This window comes from Pecten maximus, chromosome 5 (assembly GCF_902652985.1).
Source record: "Pecten maximus chromosome 5, xPecMax1.1, whole genome shotgun sequence".
Classification (NCBI taxonomy): Eukaryota; Metazoa; Mollusca; class Bivalvia; order Pectinida; family Pectinidae; genus Pecten; species Pecten maximus.
Genome location: NC_047019.1, coordinates 14,232,766 through 14,258,339, shown reverse-complemented (window position 1 = coordinate 14,258,339; position 25,574 = coordinate 14,232,766). Strand labels below are relative to the sequence as shown.

Here is a 25,574-nt window from a genome sequence, read left to right as displayed (position 1 = left end):
TTAAAGGAAATGAGGACATGATTTGTTTTATATTCAATAAAGCCATATGTAATACATTGCAGGCTATCCCTGATATCAAGTCCCTGTTAATGTGTTGGGAACACGCAACAACACTTGGTTCTGAGGCTAAGACACAGGAACCTGAGCACGAGGACACCAGACTCACAGGTAAAAACAATGTATGGTGCTGTCAATGAAAATATGTAGATTTGCTGGAGTGATGACGGCAACCGCACAGATAAATTACACCTGAATTTTAGAACTATTTAAATTTACACTGCAAACCAAGATGCTCTCTGTAAACCGAGATAAGTTTAAATTTACACTGAAAACCAAGATGTTATCTGTAAACCAAGATAAATTTAAATTTACACTGAAAACCAAAATGCTATCTGTAAACTGAGATAACTTTGTCAAATTGTCCATTTCCTGTGATTTTTCAATGGAGAAACCCAGTGTTCTAGATACTGGTGTAGATTTGCAAATTTCACTCCCAATAGGTATATTTGTTGTGAAAATAGAAATATGAAAATAAGGCTTATGATATGGTACTGTTTTAATTAAATCACCTCAATTGATAGTCCCTGTTTGTTAAACCTGGAGTCCTCCCATCGGGTAGATATTTTATAGCCTTAGTTGAAGTACAGAAATCATTGAATGATTGCTGGTTGTAATTATGATCAGACATGTGGAAAATCCAAGGTAATTGACATTATTGTAACTAGTCTTTTTGGATAATGACAATAAAGATAAGTAGGGGTCAGTCACAACAGGCAACCTTGATGGTTCATCTATTTGCTAGCTGACCAGTTTAATTTTAGTGATTTATTTTAAAATGTCAGTACATGAGTGTGACAAAATGGACAATAATCGTTAAAAATCCTACATTTATGACAGTGTAAAATTGTGTAAAAGTAGAGAGTATACGGTCACCTGTACTACCTCAGAATGGGAATTTCCTGTAGCCTAGTGGTAGGATGTTTGCCTTGAGAGCGAAATGGTCACTTGTTCATAGCCTGGTATGGAAAGGGTATTTTTCAATACTCCTTCCTTTGTCTACAGGATTTGATATTAGACAAAATATTGACTTTGTAACTGATTTTGTACTTTTCTTCGTGATACATAATCATTGAACTGAAATATAGACTTTGGTATGATGTGATCTTTTTTGTAGATGTCACCTTTGTGACCCCTCTTCAACACATGATTAAGATACAGCAGACACTGTGTTTGTATCAGGACCTTGTGCCCTCAGTACTTGTGGACGATCCAGTCATTATCTACAAGTTACTGGCTGGTGTCAAAAAACTCTCACAGAAAACTGGAGCAGACCTTGACAGATCAGAACGACATGAACAAACAATGGAGACAGACAATGCAGGCAACCAATCAGAAAAGGCCAACACTGACAATGACCAATCAGTAACGGCCGATACTGGCAAGGACCAATCAGAAAAGTCCACTGAAACTACGGTTCCAGCAGATTCAAAAACATTTGATCACATGCTCCCCCAGTTGTATCTTCTCAAACTGTTATCTAGGACCGATGCCCGGAAACTTCCCTGGGGTAAAGATGTATGTATACCACACTTTCTGTACTGTTTTATGTTAGTGGCTAGGTGTAAAAATATAGGAAAAAGCTAACTATTTTGTGGCCTTGAATTTACTTTAATTCAGTCTAGAAAAATCCTGAATCTTGGCCTATGGCCATGAAAAAGTCCTTGAATATGTGGTTTTGCATTTTATATGGTTTATGTCATCACATAGACCTGAAGAGAAGTGTACTTTGTCGTAAATTGATAGACCTCAAGGAAATGAAAGAATCAGCAATGAAATCAAGCCTGAAAAGTGTGGATCATCAGACGTGAAAATTGTCAAATTGTTAAAAATCTTATGCTGTTGAATTGTTTCTTCAAAAAAAATTAATGAGGTCTTGAAATTTTTGTATTTGGTTTCAACATATCTTTATCACCCTAGTACTGCAGATAAATTTGTGATTGTGAAAAATATATGTTGATATCTATTATTGTAGAGTCAAGATGGTCGCTCCCTGATGCACATATTACTGGAGATAATGATGGAGGTCAGTTCCCTCTGCCAGACTCCACTGACTATCACTACACGGGACCTTATCTCCCAGGTAAAGTGTGTAAATCCTTTGTTAGTGTCGGGTAAAGTACTCATACCTGTTATGCAAGTATGTGTAAAGGACAGGCCCTTCACTTTGTCACAATCTTACATAAAGTACAATTTCTAATTACAGTACTGATAGACAGTTAAGATTTTAATATATCAAGGAAATCTTGTGAGAACTAGTTTTAATTCTTATGTAATGAAAAAGACAAACACTCTCACCTCTTATCAGTTTTGCAAACCAGGAAAAGTGTCGTCTTGCAATTGTAAGTACACCTGTACTGTAAATCTTCATGCAGGACATATACACAGGTGATATCTAACTGATTATTTTGCTCACAAAAACATCGGATTATAATTATGTAACATTATCCAAATCTTTCAGTTATGTATCCTTAGGGTCTAGAGATGTTATAATATGCAGATATAAGACAGGAAAACAAAACACTACACATCATATCAAATTTTCTGTAGCATTAGTTACAGAGAAAGCTTCATTGATGATAAATATCAGATAGTCTTTAGCATTTTACAATAACATTTTGCATGTATTCAGGGATCACCACAGATCAGAATTTTATGATGGAAGAAAGTACTTAACGAGATAATCATGATGAAATTTCTTTAATTTCTTTTATTTTACATTCACTTACTTTTATCTGTTCTATCAGTTGCTGTTTAGTACCGGGTTGTTTGAGTACCACCAGGGGGAGCTGCAGTTGTGGATCAGACAGTTCAGTATGTCCATGGAGAATCTGGCCACAAGTGAAGAGAAGATAGAGGTCATCAAACTGCTGGCTCATGTCTTCACGACCTTCATCAAGAATCCATATCCTTATGTCGACAAGGTCAGTGATTTTGTGTCGGAGGCCATCACCATGGAGACGACAGGGGGTAGTAACCTTGACAACATCAGCATTGGAACTCATGACAGCATTATAGATGGTAAATATGGAAATTTTGCTTTTGAATTGATCAAGAATTACTTGTGAATATATCATTTTATTTTATTCATCTCACGACTTAATTATAATATATGAATGATTTAAATTTATTCAGTTCATAAGATTTTCTATAAAAAAATGAAAATCATCATTATCTATATCCATTCCTGACTGAAGCCTTAAGCAACTGCTTTGTAGAGGATTTCATTAAGCATGCATGCCAGCTGACCTGCATTTTTTACATCAATTTGATATAAAACAAAATGATGACTGTACAGGTGCTGAAATATGCTGGAATCACTTGATAATGTATACCAAAAGTGCACACCAGTTAATTTAATTACAGTTTTCCACAGGCCTCTATAATCCAAGCAGTTTCATTGGAGATCAAATTTTAGGACACTCATTAATAAAAGATTGTGTTATCACTTTGAAAAGCAAAGTTGATACTGGGCTTATAAGGATTTCACCTGTAAAGGGTGAAAATATCTCAATAATCCCCTAGTGTAAGACAACCCCAAGAAACTGCATGCTGAGTATCTTTTGGAGTGTCAAAGAAACACAGCCGTTCTTTGGGGCGACATGGTTAATCTTGTACAATTACAATTTTTTATAACAGAAGAAATATTTGTTGTAGGAATCCTGGACATGGATGAGGATATGTTACCAGAGGATACTGGAGAGTCTGACGCCACAGCAGATGTACATGACGAGGCCTTCAGGTAAAGATTGGATTTGATGATGAAATATAATGTATGGATACAGTCATAGTACTTACATGACAATTGTGTGGATGTATGGATACAGTCATAGTACTTACATGACAATTGTATGGATGTATGGATACAGTTATAGTACTTACATGGCAATTGTGTGGATGTATGGATACAGTCATAGTACTTACATGACAATTGTATGGATGTATGGATACAGTCATAGTACTTACATGACAATTGTATGGATGTATGGATACAGTCATAGTACTTACATGACAATTGTATGGATGTATGGATACAGTCATAGTACTTACATGACAATTGTGTGGATGTATGGATACAGTCATAGTACTTACATGACAATTGTATGGATGTATGGATACAGTCATAGTACTTACATGACAATTGTATGGATGTATAGATACAGTCATAGTACTTACATGGCAATTGTATGGATGTATGGATACAGTCATAGTACTTACATGACAATTGTGTGGATGTATGGATACAGTCATAGTACTTACATGGCAATTGTATGGATGTATGGATACAGTCATAGTACTTACATGACAATTGTGTGGATGTATGGATACAGTCATAGTACTTACATGACAATTGTATGGATGTATAGATACAGTCATAGTACTTACATGGCAATTGTATGGATGTATGGATACAGTCATAGTACTTACATGACAATTGTGTGGATGTATGGATACAGTCATAGTACTTACATGACAATTGTATGGATGTATGGATACAGTCATAGTACTTACATGACAATTGTATGGATGTATAGATACAGTCATAGTACTTACATGGCAATTGTATGGATGTATGGATACAGTCATAGTACTTACATGACAATTGTATGGATGTATAGATACAGTCATAGTACTTACATGGCAATTGTGTGGATGTATGGATTCAGTCATAGTACTTACAAGACAATTGTGTGGATGTATGGATACAGTCATAGTACTAACATGACAATTGTGTGGATGTATGGATACAGTCATAGTACTTACATGACAATTGTATGGATGTATGGATACAGTCATAGTACTTACATGACAATTGTGTGGATGTATGGATACAGTCATAGTACTTACATGGCAATTGTGTGGATGTATGGATACAGTCATAGTACTTACATGGCAATTGTGTGGATGTATGGATTCAGTCATAGTACTAACATGACAATTGTGTGGATGTATGGATTCAGTCATAGTACTAACATGACAATTGTGTGGATGTATGGATACAGTCATAGTACGTACATGGCAATTGTGTGGATGTATGGATACAGTCATAGTACTTACATGGCAATTGTGTGGATGTATGGATTCAGTCATAGTACTAACATGACAATTGTGTGGATGTATGGATTCAGTCATAGTACTAACATGACAATTGTGTGGATGTATGGATTCAGTCATAGTACTTACATGGCAATTGTGTGGATGTATGGATACAGTCGTAGTACTTACATGACAATTGTGTGGATGTATGGATACAATCATAGTACTTACATGACAATTGTGTGGATGTATGGATACAGTCATAGTACTTACATGACAATTGTGTGGATGTATGGATACAGTCATAGTACTTACATGACAATTGTATGGATGTATGGATTCAGTCATAGTACTAACATGACAATTGTATGGATGTATGGTTACAATCATAGTACTAACATGACAATTGTATGGATGTATGGATACAATCATAGTACTTACATGACAATTGTGTGGATGTATGGATACAATCATAGTACTTACATGACAATTGTGTGGATGTATGGATACAGTCATAGTACTTACATGACAATTGTGTGGATGTATGGATACAGTCATAGTACTTACATGACAATTGTATGGATGTATGGATACAGTCATAGTACTTACATGGCAATTGTGTGGATGTATGGATTCAGTCATAGTACTAACATGACAATTGTGTGGATGTATGGATTCAGTCATAGTACTAACATGACAATTGTGTGGATGTATGGATACAGTCATAGTACTAACATGACAATTGTGTGGATGTATGGATACAGTTGTAGTACTAACATGACAATTGTGTGGATGTATGGATTCAGTCATAGTACTTACATGACAATTGTGTGGATGTATGGATACAGTCATAGTACTTACATGACAATTGTGTGGATGTATGGATTCAGTCATAGTACTTACATGGCAATTGTGTGGATGTATGGATTCAGTCATAGTACTTACAAGACAATTGTGTGGATGTATGGATTCAGTCATAGTACTTACATGACAATTGTGTGGATGTATGGATTCAGTCATAGTACTTACATGACAATTGTGTGGATGTATGGATTCAGTCATAGTACTAACATGACAATTGTGTGGATGTATGGATTCAGTCATAGTACTTACATGGCAATTGTGTGGATGTATGGATTCAGTCATAGTACTAACATGACAATTGTGTGGATGTATGGATTCAGTCATAGTACTAACATGACAATTGTGTGGATGTATTGATACAGTCATAGTACTTACATGACAATTGTGTGGATGTATGGATTCAGTCGTAGTACTAACATGACAATTGTGTGGATGTATGGATTCAGTCATAGTACTTACATGACAATTGTGTGGATGTATGGATACAGTCATAGTACTAACATGACAATTGTGTGGATGTATGGATTCAGTCATAGTACGTACATGACAATTGTGTGGATGTATGGATACAGTTGTAGTACTAACATGACAATTGTGTGGATGTATGGATTCAGTCATAGTACTTACATGACAATTGTGTGGATGTATGGATTCAGTCATAGTACTAACATGACAATTGTGTGGATGTATGGATTCAGTCATAGTACTAACATGACAATTGTGTGGATGTATGGATTCAGTCATAGTACTTACATGACAATTGTGTGGATGTATGGATTCAGTCATAGTACTAACATGACAATTGTGTGGATGTATGGATTCAGTCATAGTACTAACATGACAATTGTGTGGATGTATGGATTCAGTCATAGTACTAACATGACAATTGTGTGGATGTATGGATTCAGTCATAGTACTTACATGACAATTGTGTGGATGTATGGATACAGTTGTAGTACTTACATGACAATTGTGTGGATGTATGGATTCAGTCATAGTACTAACATGACAATTGTGTGGATGTATGGATACAGTCATAGTACTAACATGACAATTGTGTGGATGTATGGATACAGTTGTAGTACTAACATGACAATTGTGTGGATGTATGGATTCAGTCATAGTACTTACATGACAATTGTGTGGATGTATGGATTCAGTCATAGTACTAACATGACAATTGTGTGGATGTATGGATACAGTCGTAGTACTTACATGACAATTGTGTGGATGTATGGATACAGTCGTAGTACTTACATGACAATTGTGTGGATGTATGGATACAATCATAGTACTTACATGACAATTGTGTGGATGTATGGATTCAGTCATAGTACTTACATGACAATTGTGTGGATGTATGGATACAGTCATAGTACTTACATGGCAATTGTGTGGATGTATGGATACAGTCATAGTACTAACATGACAATTGTGTGGATGTATGGATACAGTCATAGTACTTACATGACAATTGTGTGGATGTATGGATACAGTCATAGTACTTACATGACAATTGTGTGGATGTATGGATACAATCATAGTACTTACATGACAATTGTGTGGATGTATGGATACAGTCATAGTACGTACATGACAATTGTGTGGATGTATGGATACAGTCATAGTACTTACATGGCAATTGTGTGGATGTATGGATACAGTCATAGTACTTACATGACAATTGTATGGATGTATGGATTCAGTCGTAGTACTTACATGACAATTGTGTGGATGTATGGATTCAGTCATAGTACTAACATGACAATTGTGTGGATGTATGGATACAGTCATAGTACTTACATGACAATTGTGTGGATGTATGGATTCAGTCGTAGTACTTACATGACAATTGTATGGATGTATGGATTCAGTCATAGTACTTACATGACAATTGTGTGGATGTATGGATACAGTCATAGTACTTACATGACAATTGTGTGGATGTATGGATACAGTCATAGTACTTACATGACAATTGTGTGGATGTATGGATACAGTCATAGTACTTACATGGCAATTGTGTGGATGTATGGATACAGTCATAGTACTTACATGACAATTGTATGGATGTATGGATTCAGTCGTAGTACTTACATGACAATTGTGTGGATGTATGGATTCAGTCATAGTACTAACATGACAATTGTGTGGATGTATGGATACAGTCATAGTACTTACATGACAATTGTGTGGATGTATGGATACAGTCGTAGTACTTACATGACAATTGTGTGGATGTATGGATACAGTCATAGTACGTACAAGACAATTGTGTGGATGTATGGATACAGTCATAGTACTAACATGACAATTGTGTGGATGTATGGATACAGTCGTAGTACTTACATGACAATTGTGTGGATGTATGGATTCAGTCATAGTACTAACATGACAATTGTGTGGATGTATGGATACAGTCATAGTACTAACATGACAATTGTGTGGATGTATGGATACAGTCATAGTACTTACATGGCAATTGTGTGGATGTATGGATACAGTCGTAGTACTTACATGACAATTGTGTGGATGTATGGATACAGTCATAGTACTTACATGACAATTGTGTGGATGTATGGATACAGTCATAGTACTTACATGACAATTGTGTGGATGTATGGATTCAGTCATAGTACTAACATGACAATTGTGTGGATGTATGGATACAGTCATAGTACTAACATGACAATTGTGTGGATGTATGGATACAGTCATAGTACTAACATGACAATTGTGTGGATGTATGGATACAGTCATAGTACTTACATGACAATTGTGTGGATGTATGGATACAGTCATAGTACTTACATGACAATTGTGTGGATGTATGGATTCAGTCATAGTACTAACATGACAATTGTGTGGATGTATGGATACAGTCATAGTACTTACATGACAATTGTGTGGATGTATGGATACAGTCATAGTACTTACATGACAATTGTGTGGATGTATGGATACAGTCATAGTACTTACATGACAATTGTGTTGATACAGTCACTATAAATGTGTTTTAGTTTAACTAGAACAATGATTTAGATACAGATATAGCCCAGTGTTTAATCATGTTCACTCTCATTGTAGGTTTCCCTACAGCCCAATGGTGGTGATTGCTTTGGAACATCTGACCAAGACAGAAAATATGCCTCCGAGTAAGTAAAGGTCTTAAACTCCCAATACTGGTTATTGCCTCTGTTGTCAGTTTAACTGGACACTTCATAGCTCTCTAACAGTGAAACAGGGGGGAAGGGCGGGCGATAGGTTTTCTCTCTGTCTGTCTGGTACATATTATGTATGTAGGTTTATCTCTGTCTGGTACGTATTATGTATGTAGGTTTTCTCTCTGTCTGTCTGGTACATATTATGTATGTAGGTTTATCTCTGTCTGGTACGTATTATGTATGTAATACCTAAATTTGTCAGTGCTCTTACGGCATCATTCCTTGAGGGATTTTAATCAATCTTTACACAATGATAAAGCACCATAATATGTTCTAGTTACAGGGTTTTGAGGTCAAGGTTTCTGTTACTATTCTTAGCAGGGCAGGGGGGGAATAGATTTTGTATACATGTAATGCTTAGATCAGTTAAGCTCATTCTCTTTTATAATTTCAATCGCAAATACTGGCTTATCATTCATAATACATGCAGAATTTTCCTTTGTTCTCATAGGTGTGCATTTACGATAATCCAATTTAATTTCAATGTTTGACCTATTACCTGTTATTATGTGGAATCCTATACATATACTTATTGTGACACTATACATAAAATTAGATACTTATTGTGACCCTATACATATATACTTATCTACTCAACAGGTGTGAAAAACTACATGTCTGGAATTGTCCTTGACCTTTTCCACTCCCAAATACAGCCTCTCCCTCTGGTGTGTATGCTGAACGCTTGCCATGGAGATCAGCTAGAGAGTGGGGTCATCAAGTACATATTGTCATGGTTACCATCAGAAAAGGTATCTAATGATTACAGAACGTATTGTCATGGTTACCATCAGAAAAGGTATCTAATGATTACAGAACGAAATGATGGAAACATTTTGATTAGAATATTTAGTAGGTTTAGCTATATGAAACATGTTGAAAATGATTTTTAATTCTGATAGAAAAATCATATGTGAGCATTATGATAGGGACCTGTCTGACCTCATGGGTTTGCTGTGGGTCCTCCGGTTTCCGCCCACTCTAAGACCCCTTGAAGCTTCAGTTTAGAATCAATAATATATTTAAGTTGGTAGAAAATGGTTTTGCAATTGTAAAATAAGTAAAATTTATATCTTTATATTTATTATAGATATATCAATGCTGCAAAAGTTGTAAGAGATTGTAAGGGGTTGATGATGGAAAAAATCAAAAAACAAATTAAATTTATGTAAAAATATTGTAAAAGTGGTATATATTGTGTTAAAGTTTAAGAGGATGAAAATGCCCAAGGAAGGGATACAGATACTATCCAGTAGACCACTGATGCGTGCCTTCATCAAGATGTGTGCTAAGGCAGAAGAGGTGAAGGTCAAGGAACTAACAAAGAGTCTTGGTGATTTGGATGTGGAGGACATGCTTCTTGTTGCCAAGCAACTGCTGCTGTATTTCGTTACTCTGGAGAAAACATGTGGCCAGGTATGTGGGTTAATTTATGACTACTTCGAAAATCCTGAACACAAATAAATGACACTTATCATAGTCATTATCTCCTGAATTTCTGAATATTTAGTGTAGCATAACTGGATTTTAACAATTGATAGTTTGGTGTTGAATATCATTGTTTGTATTTTTCAGACAGGATCAAAATCCAGTGTTGCTATGGAAGTCCTTTTAGAAACACTTCATGCATTGATACAATTATGTATGACAAGACAAGCCACTGTTTCAGAAGAATGTAATGATAAGTTAAATGATAGTAACTTTGATCTGCTCTCTGACCTTGGTCAGAACGCAAGGTCAGAGCCTCTGTTTGAAATGCTCCAAATGGTTTTAACACATCCTGTGTTGCTCAGATGGTTCCTGTATGACCCAACTGATAAACTGGAGGATCCTGCATACCCACCACCGACAGTCAGCTGTCTTCAATTTCTTGTCACATCGCAAATGAGCCAGATCTTCTTATCCATTGAAAAGCAGGACCTCAGTCAGTTGTCACTGGTTCTGAAAAGATATGTGGATAAAATAAAAAAATTCATGGACTCCATCAAAAACAGAAATGAACCAAGTCCAACCTACCAAAAATTGGTCGGACTGATCCAGAACAACTTAGGGTTGTTTACAAATTTCTTAGACATAGAGGCACAGTTTTCACTCCTTCACACTGTCCTATACCTACCGAAGACTTTACTTGTCAATTCCTCATCAGAGTTATCTCCCTTGGGGAGTTTTCTGATGAACCTTTTAGAAGAGATCCATAGTAACCTGTCTGTTCATCACCACAGCTTCGTGTTTCTACATATTAAGGATTTTGAGGTGTTGTTAGAGATGATGTGCAGTATCGACTCAAATGTTATTGACAATAATTGTCAAAATCTTCTGCAAACATTTCCTCATTTCTCTGTTGCGGTTACCAAGGAAACCATGTGGCATCTCCTGAATAGCTCCTCCATAGTAAAGCATAAGATAGCAATGACTGTGGTCAAACATAACTCCGTGGCCAGGTCAAATCTTGAGGAATGGATTATGGCAACAAATATCGACAGTGACCGGAAGTTTGTGAACATCCCGTTACTGAACACCTACCTGCAGTGTGTAACGGACAGGAAAGGTAGGCAAAACCATATAGAACCTGCCCTAGAGACCACCTGTATTACAAAAAACCTGTCTATAAAGACCACTTGTATTACAAAAAAAACCTGTCTATAAAGACCACCTGTATAACAAAAAACTTGTCTATAAAGACCAACTGGTTTTTTTTAAATCTGTGGTTGAGACCACCTATATATAACAAATACCTGTTGATAAAGATCACATATATTGCAAAAACCTGCCCATAAAGGTGACCTGTTTATAATAAACCCAATTCACCTGTATATTGGAAAAATCTGTCCATAAACAATAAAGGACTGTAAGGTATTGTATTGTTTTACAGCCCATCAACAGTTTGAGTCATTTAGGGCCAATCTTTAAAGGTCGCATGTTTCGGGTCCCAATGTAACAAAATTCATTGTATATGATCCTTTACATAAAGGCCACCTTTCCATAAAAGCAATTATTTTCTGATCCACTGAGCAGCCTTTATATACAGGTTTGACTATATATGAACCTCAATCACCTGTCTATAAAGACCACTATTGTCTGCTCCTCCAATGAGAAGCCTTTGTAGACAGGTTTGTATATGAACCTCAGTCACCTGTCTATAAAGACCACTTTTGTCTGTTCCTCCAATGAGAAGCCTTTGTAGACAGGTTTGTATATGAACCTCAGTCACCTGTCTATAAAGACTACTATTGTCTGCCCCTCCAAGATGCTGTAGCTGTAAGCATTACATCGTATCTGTTGCATAGGAACTACTGAAAAGCCAACTGAGGACTGCTGATCGAGTAATTACATGAAATGTCACTTCTATTATTCGTCTCTTATTTGATTATATATGCACAGTGTATATATTTTCTGATTTCTTATAGATTTCGGAAATATTCATTCTTCTCAGAAAACTCCATTACATCAGTAAGGTTTTGATAACATGAAATTGATACACACCATATAAATAATCTGTACTAGAGCATGTCTCGTGTATGTTATGGTACATGTACATGTATCTGTTGGCCTGATACCAAGAACTTATAAAGGTAATTGTTGGTTTATCTCATTGTTTCCAGCGGAAGCCACAGAGGCTGTTCACAAAATCTACAGGGATTATGCGGACTGTGTGGGAACTTTGATGGGAACATCTGAACAGCACTCTGATTTTATAGGAGATCTATGTGAACTGGCTACCCTGCTGTGTAAGCTCAAAGTTATAGGTAAGTCAGCAACGAGTAAAATATCTTTAAAGAATTTTTTTTCTCATGTTCATTTACTGAAGTGCCAAAATCTACCTACAAGAACATTTAGCTAGTAAAATCATTTTTGGATAGAGATAAAATCTATATTGAAACACAAGAAATGAATATTAATTTAAGGAAATGAGTGTTTTGAACTTGTTTATTTGAAGAATGGACACTAATACAGTCATCACGGTATCTAGCAGTGTCACTCTTGCCATTAGCCAACGTTTTAGATAGCATTAACATTCATCTGTGTGTATTTGCCCAAGGATGCGTATACATGTACTAGGCAAAGCATTTCCCAAGGGATGCCCAATAGATGTAGTGGAGTCAGATGTTCCTAACTTCTCTTAATCTTAACCTTTGAATGAAAATATTCTTCAAAATTATTTAATTAAGAAATAGAGAGAGACAAACAGATACAATTAAGACAGTGACACATGAAAAACATAACCTTGAAACTACAAATACATTGTATATGGTATATAAATAATACATCATAAATTTTTCTTTTTCATTTTGTTCATTATTTGTTTAGTTAGGAGAAATTCATTTTATTCATTCTTTTTTTCCAGACATTGACAAACAGAAAGACATTTATCGGAGCATTACTAGTAGTATTAAGGCCAAAAAAACTGTGAAAAGGGATCACATCCAAGTGCTTCGTTACCTTTCCTCATCTACACCAGGGGTCAGCACTGAGCCTGTCATTACTGAGGCCCAGGTTTACTCTGTGTGTCGGAGATGCTTGATGTACACTCTTCAGAAAAAGGAGAAATTAGATGGGGATTTAGTGGAATACCTTCAAAGTCTTCTGTCTAAAACCAGTCAGGTGAGTTCAATATAATCTTGTTTGGCCTGGCCAGTCAGGTGAGTTCAATATAATCTTGTTTGGCCTGGCAACATACAAAGCAAGAAATCATCATGTAAATGTTTAATGATGAACAACTGGTTCCCATGACATTTGTACATGTCCAACATACATCTTACTACCATATAACAACATTAAAACAACTGTTCAATACTTAAATCGCCTAACCATTTTTATCAGTTTTGAAAACTGAACCAACAAATGAATTACTGCCTTTTTTAAATGTCACATGACCCACTGGGTGTTATAGATGTATGGTAGCAACTGCCTCTTGGCATTGTTTCAATAGGGAAATGTGGCACAAATGTAAATATGTTATCTGTTTTCAACACATAACATTTGACCAAATGCTGAAGGACAATAAAATAGTTGATGTTAGAAGTTTTTGCTTAAAAAGCGATGGACATGTGTGGGCTTATACCAGAGCTTGTTCTTGGAAAAATTCATTACCTCATTGAAAACAGCACTTTACAACATTTCTATTTTTGAGTGTATTTCACAATTGAAGGTTTCTGTCGGTTGTCAAGAGTCCAAATAAAGAAACATTGAACTACTCTTCAGGGCCCAGGTATCATGACAAAATGGCCATTCATAATTATATGATATTAGTAATTAATGATATTATCCATGTTTGTACATAATTATAAGATATTAGTAATTAATGATATTATCCATGTTTGTACATAATTATAAGATGTTAGTAATTAATGATATTATCCATGTTTGTATATAATTATAAGATATTAGTAATTAATGATATTATCCATGTTTGTACATAATTATAAGATATTAGTAATTAATGATATTATCCATGTTTGTACATAATTATATGATATTAGTAATTAATGATATTATCCATGTTTGTATATAATTATAAGATATTAGTAATTAATGATATTATCCATGTTTGTATACAGGACAGTAATTAATGATATTATCCATGTTTGTACATAATTATAAGATGTTAGTAATTAATGATATTATCCATGTTTGTATACAGGACAGTAATTAATGATATTATCCATGTTTGTACATAATTATAAGATGTTAGTAATTAATGATATTATCCATGTTTGTACATAATTATAAGATATTAGTAATTAATGATATTATCCATGTTTGTACATAATTATAAGATGTTAGTAATTAATGATATTATCCATGTTTGTACATAATTATAAGATGTTAGTAATTAATGATATTATCCATGTTTGTACATAATTATAAGATGTTAGTAATTAATGATATTATCCTTGTTTGTACATAATTATAAGATGTTGGTAATTAATGATATTATCCATGTTTGTATATAATTATAAGATATTAGTAATTAATGATATTATCCATGTTTGTATATAATTATAAGATGTTAGTAATTAATGATATTATCCATGTTTGTATACAGGATGTCATCCAACAATTGAAGCCATCTGAGGTACATAAAGATTTCTCGTCCTTTGTGAAAGCATGTTTACGATCCCAGTACTCCAATGCCAGTACTCATAAGATCCTCAACACGCTGGTGAAGATGGTGTACTCAAGTGGAGAGACACTTGATCTGACTCCCAACACTATCTTTGACATGGTACTCAGTCACTCAATGTTTTTGTCGATCATACTTGACGAGGCAGGATCTGAGGTCAAAGGTGAGTTAATAAGAAATATGGCTTTATTTGGTGTTGTGTATTTCATGAAAGCATCAACTTTTTGATAAACTAGATTATATCATGGTAGATAAATTATAGATAAACAAACAAACAAAATATTTAAAAAAAATTGTCACATTTGTGGCACAGAGCAAGTTATTGTTTGTTAAGTGTTATACTAGAGAGAAAAGCATCAAGTATTTCAATAACCGTAACTATAGAAACATAATGGAATACTGGTTGACTAATATTGAGATATTGTCAGATTAAGCTGTCAATCTTTATATAATGGTTTTGAGGGATAGCAAATACAATGGTGCTATTTTCAAAAAAATATAGATGTCATGTACATGTAGCTACCATGATCACAAATAATAGCGGTATTAGTTAAAAATGACTTTCAGTTGTAATTTTATCTGTTAAAGAAGATGTGTCCTGATGAGATGATGTAAGTTTTCTATTGTTTAATGTGTATACTTCAAACAAACAAGATGATGACTATATAAGTTGATATATTATTATAGAGTGTTTGGTGGATCTCCTGATGACACTTGTGGAGCTTCGTCCAGACTGCTCTACCTCCAGTCATATAGGCATATACCTTGGAGCCTACAGTGCCACCCTGTCACAAACAGGTATGTACAGGGCCCTACAGTGCCACTCTGTCACAAACAGGTATGTACAGGGCCCAAAAGTGCCACTCTGTCACAAACAGGTATGTACAGGGCCCAACAGTGCCACTCTGTCACAAACAGGTATGTACAGGAGCCTACAGTGCCACCCTGTCACAAACAGGTATGTACAGGGCCCTATAGTGCCACTCTGTCACAAACAGGTATGTACAGGGCCCAATAGTGCCACTCTGTCACAAACAGGTATGTACAGGGCCCAACAGTGCCACTCTGTCACAAACAGGTATGTACAGGAGCCTACAGTGCCACCCTGTCACAAACAGGTATGTACAGGGCCCTACAGTGCCACTCTGTCACAAACAGGTATGTACAGGGACCTACAGTACCACTCTGTCACAAACAGGTATGTACAGGGCCCTACAGTGCCACTCTGTCACAAACAGGTATGTACAGGGCCCTACAGTGCCACTCTGTCACAAACAGGTATGTACAGGGACCTACAGTGCCACCCTGTCACACACAGGTATGTACAGGGCCCTATAGTGCCACTCTGTCACAAACATGTATGTACAGGGCCCTACAGTACCACCCTGTCACAAACAGGTATGTACAGGGACCTACAGTGCCACCCTGTCACACACAGGTATGTACAGGGCCCTACAGTGCCACTCTGTCACAAACAGGTATGTACAGGGACCTACAGTGCCACCCTGTCACACACAGGTATGTACAGGGACCTATAGTGTCACTCTGTCACAAACAGGTATGTACAGGGCCCTACAGTACCACCCTGTCACAAACAGGTATGTACAGGGACCTACAGTGCCACCCTGTCACAAACAGGTATGTACAGGGCCTTACAGTGCCACCCTGTCACAAACAGGTATGTACAGGGACCAACAGTGCCACCCTGTCACAAACAGGTATGTACAGGGACCTACAGTACCACCCTGTCACACACAAGTATGTACATGGACCTACAGTGCCACCCTGTCACAAACAGGTATGTACAGGGCCTTACAGTGCCACCCTGTCACACACAAGTATGTACAGGGCCCTACAGTACCACCCTGTCACAAACAGGTATGTACAGGGCCCTACAGTACCACTCTGTCACAAACAGGTATGTACAGGGACCTACAGTGCCACCCTGTCACACACAGGTATGTACAGGGCCCTACAGTACCACTCTGTCACAAACAGGTATGTACAGGGACCTACAGTGCCACCCTGTCACAAACAGGTATGTACAGGGCCTTACAGTGCCACCCTGTCACACACAAGTATGTACAGGGCCCTACAGTGCCACCCTGTCACAAACAGGTATGTACAGGGCCCTACAGTGCCACCCTGTCACAAACAGGTATGTACAGGGCCCTACAGTACCACTCTGTCACAAACAGGTATGTACAGGGCCCTACAGTGCCACCCTGTCACAAACGGGTATGTACATGGCCCTACAGTGCCACCCTGTCACAAACAGGTATGTACAGGGCCCTACAGTACTACTCTGTCACAAACAGGTATGTACAGGGCCCTACAGTGCCACTCTGTCACAAACAGGTATGTACAGGGCCCAACAGTGCCACCCTGTCACAAACAGGTATGTACAGGGCCCTATAGTGCCACTCTGTCACAAACAGGTATGTACAGGGCCCTACAGTGCCACTCTGTCACAAACAGGTATGTACAGGGCCCTACAGTGCCACTCTGTCACAAACAGGTATGTACAGGGACCTACAGTGCCACTCTGTCACAAACAGGTATGTACAGGGCCCTACAGTGCCACCCTGTCACAAACGGGTATGTACAGGGCCCTACAGTGCCACCCTGTCACAAACAGGTATGTACAGGGCCCTACAGTACTACTCTGTCACAAACAGGTATGTACAGGGCCCTACAGTGCCACCCTGTCACAAACAGGTATGTACAGGGCCCAACAGTGCCACCCTGTTACAAACAGGTATGTACAGGGCTCTACAGTACTGCTCTGTCACAAACAGGTATGTACAGGGCCCTACAGTGCCACTCTATCACAAACAGGTATGTACAGGGCCCAACAGTGCCACCCTGTCACAAACAGGTATGTACAGGGCCCTACAGTACTACTCTGTCACAAACAGGTATGTACAGGGCCCTACAGTGCCACCCTGTCACAAACAGGTATGTACAGGGCCCTACAGTGCCACTCTGTCACAAACAGGTATGTACAGGGCCCTATAGTGCCACTCTGTCACAAACAGGTATGTACAGGGCCCTACAGTGCCACCCTGTCACAAACAGGTATGTACAGGGCCCTATAGTGCCACTCTGTCACAAACAGGTATGTACAGGGCCCTACAGTGCCACTCTGTCACAAACAGGTATGTACAGGGCCCTACAGTGCCACTCTTTCACAAACAGGTATGTACAGGGCCCTACAGTGCCACCCTGTCACAAACAGGTATGTACAGGGCCCTATAGTGCCACTCTGTCACAAACAGGTATGTACAGGGCCCTACAGTGCTACTCTGTCACAAACAGGTATGTACAGGGCCCTATAGTGCCACTCTGTCACAAACAGGTATGTACAGGGCCCTATAGTGCCACTCTGTCACAAACAGGTATGTACAGGGCCCTACAGTGCCACCCTGTCACAAACAGGTATGTACAGGGCCCTATAGTGCCACTCTGTCACAAACAGGTATGTACAGAGCCCTACAGTGCCACTCTGTCACAAACAGGTATGTACAGGGCCCTACAGTGCCACTCTGTCACAAACAGGTATGTACAGGGCCCTACAGTGCCACCCTGTCACAAACAGGTATGTACAGGGCCCTATAGTGCCACTCTGTCACAAACAGGTATGTACAGGGCCCTACAGTGCTACTCTGTCACAAACAGGTATGTACAGGGCCCTACAGTACCACCCTGTCACAAACAGGTATGTACAGGGTTGTAGCTTGTTTTCTACCAGTAAACTAGGTCATGATACATTGATACTGGTTATCATATTTCTCTTTTTAATTAAAAGACAATTAATTACTCAATATTACTGATTGCATTACCTTTTGCATTCTGGTGTTCAATTTCAGACCAAAAACTGCTGAGACTTCTTCACCTGTATGAGAACAATGAGGTCTCCATGAAGGAGTACAGGTAAGTACATATCTATATATAGGGATGTCTAGTCCAGATACCTGTTAATAAGAAGGAGTACAGGTAAGTACATATCTATATATAGGGATGTCTTATCCAGTTACATGTTAATTTTACAATTCAATGAATGCATCCTTAACTTATCAGTTTCACTTTTACAATATGAAAATTTCATCTGGTGTGAGGTCCCCATAAAGAATATTACTTATGAAATGTAAAATCTATTCTTGATGTCACTGGTTTGGAATTCTGTCACTACAAACAATTGTTTCATTGCCCAGGCCATACCTATGGGGGTCAAAGGCCACAGAGCAGCACACCATTAGGAAGTCCATGGGGGCGTCTCTATGGAAACAGCCATCCACAGACCAAGTGTTGGAGTATATAGACCGTGACCGGCTACAAAGGTCAATCGTCAAGTTTCCACTGCTACGGAAACTCCAGGTTGGTATCATAGACTAATCCTGAAATACTGTAAGGTAATCTGTCTTTAACACTCTGATTTGGCAAAGATGGCTTGATGATTCATAGATATGTCATAAGAACATTGGAAAATCTTAACATTATTATGGTCGTCATGGAAATAATATTGAATTAACAATTATAATTTCCAGGTAAACATCTGCAAATTTGTGTCATTTTCAGAGATATTTCAAATCACAAAAAAACTATTGAAGTGACAATGAAACTGTGTAGTTTTGTAGCCATCTCTCTTCTGTCTGCTATATACTTACTAGTGCTATTGTTCTACTTTTCTGTTAACCAGCCGGGCTTGCTACAGGACTTGTCAGTCTTCGGAGTTGATGATGACCTCTATGACCCCTGCTTTATCCTGCCATTGTTTAGCAGTTTATTGTCTCCAGGTGAGGACAAATTCTGAAGTTTATTCAATAATAATACATCTTAACTGTTATGGTACATTTGAATTGATCTATAAAATCTTAAGTTCAAACTAGATCATGCATCCTCGATACTCCAATAGTTTTGTTCACTTTCACTCCGCACCCCTGGAATATGTCATGACAAAACCGTGAATGTTCAGTCACCGTCATCTTGTGGATAAAACCAAAACAGAAAGACTAGTTTATACCAACAAAAAAATCATCATACCAGTAATTTGATTTGGAACTTGGTTGTGACTCCTCGGAAATCCTCAGAAGAAATGCAACAGTTCCTCGATACAAATGAATCTAACTACATGTAGTTGCTTGCCTTCAATTTTGTTGTGACTTATTGTAGGGATGCAGTGTGTAAAAATGAATGTACCCATTGAAGTGTTGAGAATGAAACTATGTAAAAACAGTTGTTTAACAATTTTTATTTGCCACAGATTCTTATGTAAACTGCCGAAAGTTTGCGGAGACATTATGTCTAGGATACACCATTGCCGCCCTGAGTTGCCATGACGCTGGCGTGAGGGGTGTTGCCTACCATGTTTTAGCCCAGTATCTCCACCATCTTGAGGGAGCACGTTTCCCAGAACAACAACAGATGTTGTATCTGGTCAGCCTGCTGAGAGACAGTGTGACACGCCCAAATACCAAACTTGCCTGTACCATCACAGTGTTTCTTGCCAGGATGGTGTCGCTCATGTTCCTGCATGGTAAGTCAAAGTTCAAAGACTAAAAGTGCAATTGTCATCTTTTCCTGGAAACCGTTTTAGATATTTGGGTACATTTTCTCTGTGTTTTGTTTTGAGTCATCATCTGAATATCAGTGAATGGATTTTATAGTATATGTAAATAAAGTTTTTGTAATCAGTCAGCAAGGGATATCTGAATGTTTGAGGTCAGAATTGAGGCCTACGAGGTGATCTGAGTCTTCAAGTTGAATGTCATCTATATTAAATATTAATAGTACATAGGTAAAAACAGCTATACAAGTCATTTCATACTTGTCAAGTCACAGTCAAGTTCTAAGTTTTTATATGCTGGTCTAAAAGTAAGATTGTGCATCCATCTGTTGTAAACTCTTCTTATAAGGTCTCCTATCTCAGTTTTCTGCTGATCTCTTTAAAAAAACTTAAGATTGTAACCATAACATCAAATTGTACTTTTGGCAAGTTGCAGATAGATTCAAAATGTTCTGAGAGAGATAGTACTGCCCAATCTTGCAGCAAATTAATCTTGTTATCAGATCTTCTCTCTCAGTTTTCAAGTGATCTGTTTCAAACTTGATAGGCTTTATTATTATGCCATAAATGGCACTTTCTTCTGAGAGTTTATAGAGAGTTTATACAATGTTTGTGGTTTTGTCTCTGTACAGATGACCACATGTACAAAGTGATGAACTACTTCCTGTTATTGAAACCTGCGATGGACATCACCAAAGTGCCAGAGTTCTACAAACTGTTCAACAGTTCAGCCTTCGAGGTATTGTAGCCAGCTCAGAATATTTTCAATGACTCATGAATAATGCATGTGAATAAGTATTTGGCCAGAAAAATTTCTGAGGGAGAATGTGCAAGGATATACTTTCAGAAAAAATGAATAAGTACATAGCAGGACAGATTACATGTATTTGCATATTTCATAACTTACATATACCTTCATAATTATGCAATACAATATGATCTTTTTGTCGTATTAGTAAAACAAACTTAAAAATTATCAGTGTTTGTCAGAACTGTTTTAAAGTTCACATGACTGGTGTTTCTGTTACAGTTTAAGGTGGAAAGATCATGGATTTTAGATTTATGTAAAGATGGTTTGAGAGAGACACTGGACTACAAGTTGTTTGAGGCTCGTTATGTCTTCAAACTCTTACTCAGCTTCCACGATTCTGGTATTAGTGACAACTCTTCTCAGGTCAGTGTACACGGTTGTAAACTTACATTTCATACTTAACTATATTAACTGAAATATGTAAGATTCAAGATTAAAATTTTCTAATTGAAATATATTTGATTTAGCTTTATTACAAATCATCAGATATATGTCACTTAAATCCCATTTCATCAAAACTGAATTTTGATATAACAGAAAAACATGTGGAAGAAAAATGAAACTTTTAATATGTATACCGAACGCAAAATTTGAAAAAAAGCAATTCTTAAAAGATTTTGAAATACACACTTTAATTTTTGATATTTGCAAAAAGAAAGGGAAAGTGTTAAGACATATAAACCCAATGATTTTAACTCTTGGTATGTAAGGACTATTTATAGAACATTTTGCCCAATTTATGGTGTTACAGCTGCAGGTATTGGACATATTGAAGTCAGCCTCTGGACAAAGAACAGTGACTTTTTACCTAGTGAAGCAACATGGGATATTGAGTTGGTTAACAGGTGTCATAACCAGGTATTATACTTAATCTTTTGGAAAAATGTTAATAATTCTAAATCTAAACTAAAGAATTAAGATGTTAAGAATATAAATGAAAATATTTCCTGATATCAAAATGTAAAAACAAAAAATGGTTCAACTGTACTATAAATACTAAGTATTCAAAACTCTCATATAATTTTAAGAATATTTGTTATATAATTTCAGAAACATTGGTGCTGGCAAGCTTGAAATACTGTCTGATATACTCCACAATCTGTGGTTTTCAATGGTACGACACCGATCCATCAGGGGAAACAACTCTGAAATAGACGAAGAAGGGCAGGAAACGAAATGCTTGCCACTGGCCATATCCAGGGAGGTGCTGACTTGTCTTCTGTCGCTTGTCAGGTGTTGTGGGTAAGTTTTGGGAAGCCGGGTTATCTATAGAACGGGAGTTAGTGGGGTTTCACTGCATAAAATACCAGGCCCTAGTTTTGCATTGTGGGATTAAAGGGAAAATCTTAGTTGAGGAGCTTTTCTTGAATTCTGAACTTATAATGTTTTCCTATGAAAAAAAAAATATAATTTTAATTCAGGAATTTCCTTAAGTCAGGAATATTTGTGAAACTGGCATCAGTTTATTGGAAGTATACTATTTTGTCATAAATGTGATGGATATCACTTATGTAAAAAGCATATAAATTATCAAAGATAATGTTACAAAAAATGTTTCTATTTGTTACAGATGTTTTTTCATATTGATATTACCAACAGACTTTGCTGATAAAAACTGTTTTATTTTCCCAGGGAAGAAACAATCCACACGGTATACGAGAAATGTTTGGAGACACTGGTGTCTGTGCTAAATCACCTGAAGGAATCTGTAGTGCTTCTCAAGGACAAGGGACAGGTGACTGTTACACCTCTAACCACACAGGATGTCTGTGGTATCCTAGTCAACTCGGCGAGAATCGTCAAGGACAAAAACGTAGAAACAACTTGTACTGGGGCCTTAAAACTCTTGAATGTAAAGGGAAAACAATCAGGAAGCAAGGGGGCATCTAGACAAGAGGTGAAACTGACAAAGGATGGAAAGGCCATTATCCAAAAAGAAAATGAAGACATGACAGAAAAGACAGACAAAGGATCAGAAGAAAATGACACCAATACAAAAATTTGTCCTTTAAGTGTTGGTTTGCTGTTGCATTGGAAACCAAGTCTACTTGTGTCATGTGACACAGGTAATGATGGTGTTCAAGTCGTATGTACTGTTGCCATGGCAGCAATTTCCTTCTTAGTAACTAGTCTTCCATATGTGAGCAACGAGACATTGGTTGGCATTGTGTCTTGGATACACCAGCATTTTAGTGCAGGATCTCTGGCCAAGCATTTCAGGGACACAGAAAAGAAGGAGTTTGTGAGGTGTCTCCTTCAGATCTATAATGTACTGTATAACACTAGTAGTGACAAGCTTTATGTAGACTGTGATTCTTGTACAAAAGAGTCTGTAAGACCATGTTTAAATGAGGTGTTGGTGAAGATGAATGAACTGATGCGTTACATAGCCAGTCATGAGGAAGGAGAGATGTCGCCAGTTTGGAGGGAGTTCTTCTGCAATTTGAACACATCAGGTACAGTAAAATGATTACAAAATATGATATTCCATGAACAATTCTCATTAAGCTAATGGCAATGTATTTCAGTATCCATCCAAAAATCTATATATTATCCATGATAGTATAACCCTACCACCAAGACCATGTGTTTTGCCCAATGTCTGTCTGATGACAATGGAATTTGTGTTATCATCTTTGATAACATCTTATTGTGCCACAACACAGGGAATTGTGATGAAGGTGTCTGAGGGTTATTGCCCAAGGTCATTTCCACTCTAAGTAGAATATGTGTTTTCATTTTGCTTTTAAATAAGACAAAACATGATGCAAGTATTCAAAACACAAATACTTCTTAGTTTCAAGTCTACACCAAAACTAATATGCAGAATTTAAGAATGTATAAATGGATATTGTACGAGTAATGTTATAATGAAGTTAAGATTATTTTGTGTTGTTGTCTTTCTGTAGGTCTGTCAGCAGAAGATGTGTCTGTTGAAATGAGGAGGTATTTTCTTGGATGTCCCTCACCTGAGGACAAATCTGACATCAATGCCCTGAAAAAGGCCTCAAATAGCCCACAGAAAAAGCAAAAGAAGAAGAAGAAAACATCAAAGAGTTAGTATTCTCCAGCTCAGATTTACCAATGGATTTGGAGGAATCAGTGAATGTATTCTCCAGCTAAGATTTAACGATGGATTAAGAGGAATCAATGAAGTTAATATTCTTTTGGATTGTGAGGAATGGAGAAATACTGCCATATATTTTTATATGAAGTATTTATTAGAGAGAGCGTGGATCTTAATTTTATTGAGTTATGGAATAGAGCTAAAAATAATCTATTATTGTTTAATTATACCTATAACTTAATGTTGTATATCTTATCAATCATTCATACATAATATCTGATTTATAGAGGAATATGGGGAGCAACGCCATCCATAAGTTGTCCTTTGGTCTTTAGGTTGTCCATATGTCCTATAATACCAAGGAGATATTTCATTCTTTTTCATGTACACCTGACAAACTGCAAAACATGTGCTAGATTTTTAATAGTAAGAAAACTTTTTGTGAAACTAGACCTAATGAAAGGTTTGATTGAACAAATGTGATCCTGTGAGAAAGCTAAAAATGAAAGACATGTAAGTGAAATATGTTGAAGTCACTGGAGTTGCAGCATTAGACTGAAGAGGTTTATCTGCAGACCGAGGGAATCCTTGAGCAGGTCACCAGACTACTCCTGTTTCAGGGTGCTTGTTAACTCCCTGTCAACATCTATCACCAGAAGTGCAGGACTTGGATTGAAAGATAAAGTCCATCCCCTCACGTCACCTGAACTCAGCTTCGAAGTAAATATTGATATATGGGAGTCATACATGTGCAGCACAACTTGTACATACATATGTAAGAGGTGAATAAAGAAATGGGAATTATTTCAAACATGCAGTTTTTT

The 25,574-nt window shown here is 37.0% G+C and overlaps 1 protein-coding gene across 1 annotated transcript in view; it reads left to right on the top strand.

Moving 5' to 3' along the window:
• Positions 1 to 25,561, top strand: part of LOC117327246 (nucleolar pre-ribosomal-associated protein 1-like) — a 33,399-nt gene extending 7,838 nt beyond the window's left edge. Inside the window, exons 11-33 of the mRNA XM_033884146.1 lie at positions 63 to 168; positions 1,175 to 1,575; positions 2,033 to 2,140; positions 2,805 to 3,078; positions 3,715 to 3,799; positions 9,046 to 9,113; positions 9,783 to 9,934; positions 10,389 to 10,598; positions 10,758 to 11,730; positions 12,785 to 12,928; positions 13,528 to 13,784; positions 15,229 to 15,469; positions 15,994 to 16,104; positions 19,176 to 19,239; positions 19,521 to 19,683; positions 20,006 to 20,102; positions 20,570 to 20,842; positions 21,505 to 21,611; positions 21,903 to 22,046; positions 22,435 to 22,541; positions 22,734 to 22,925; positions 23,316 to 24,139; positions 24,593 to 25,561. Of these exons, the coding sequence (XP_033740037.1) occupies positions 63 to 168; positions 1,175 to 1,575; positions 2,033 to 2,140; positions 2,805 to 3,078; positions 3,715 to 3,799; positions 9,046 to 9,113; positions 9,783 to 9,934; positions 10,389 to 10,598; positions 10,758 to 11,730; positions 12,785 to 12,928; positions 13,528 to 13,784; positions 15,229 to 15,469; positions 15,994 to 16,104; positions 19,176 to 19,239; positions 19,521 to 19,683; positions 20,006 to 20,102; positions 20,570 to 20,842; positions 21,505 to 21,611; positions 21,903 to 22,046; positions 22,435 to 22,541; positions 22,734 to 22,925; positions 23,316 to 24,139; positions 24,593 to 24,744 (5,253 nt within the window). The 3' untranslated portion in view covers positions 24,745 to 25,561. The remainder of the gene's footprint in view (positions 1 to 62; positions 169 to 1,174; positions 1,576 to 2,032; positions 2,141 to 2,804; positions 3,079 to 3,714; positions 3,800 to 9,045; positions 9,114 to 9,782; positions 9,935 to 10,388; positions 10,599 to 10,757; positions 11,731 to 12,784; positions 12,929 to 13,527; positions 13,785 to 15,228; positions 15,470 to 15,993; positions 16,105 to 19,175; positions 19,240 to 19,520; positions 19,684 to 20,005; positions 20,103 to 20,569; positions 20,843 to 21,504; positions 21,612 to 21,902; positions 22,047 to 22,434; positions 22,542 to 22,733; positions 22,926 to 23,315; positions 24,140 to 24,592) is intronic.
• The last annotated feature ends 13 nt before the right edge of the window (positions 25,562 to 25,574 follow it).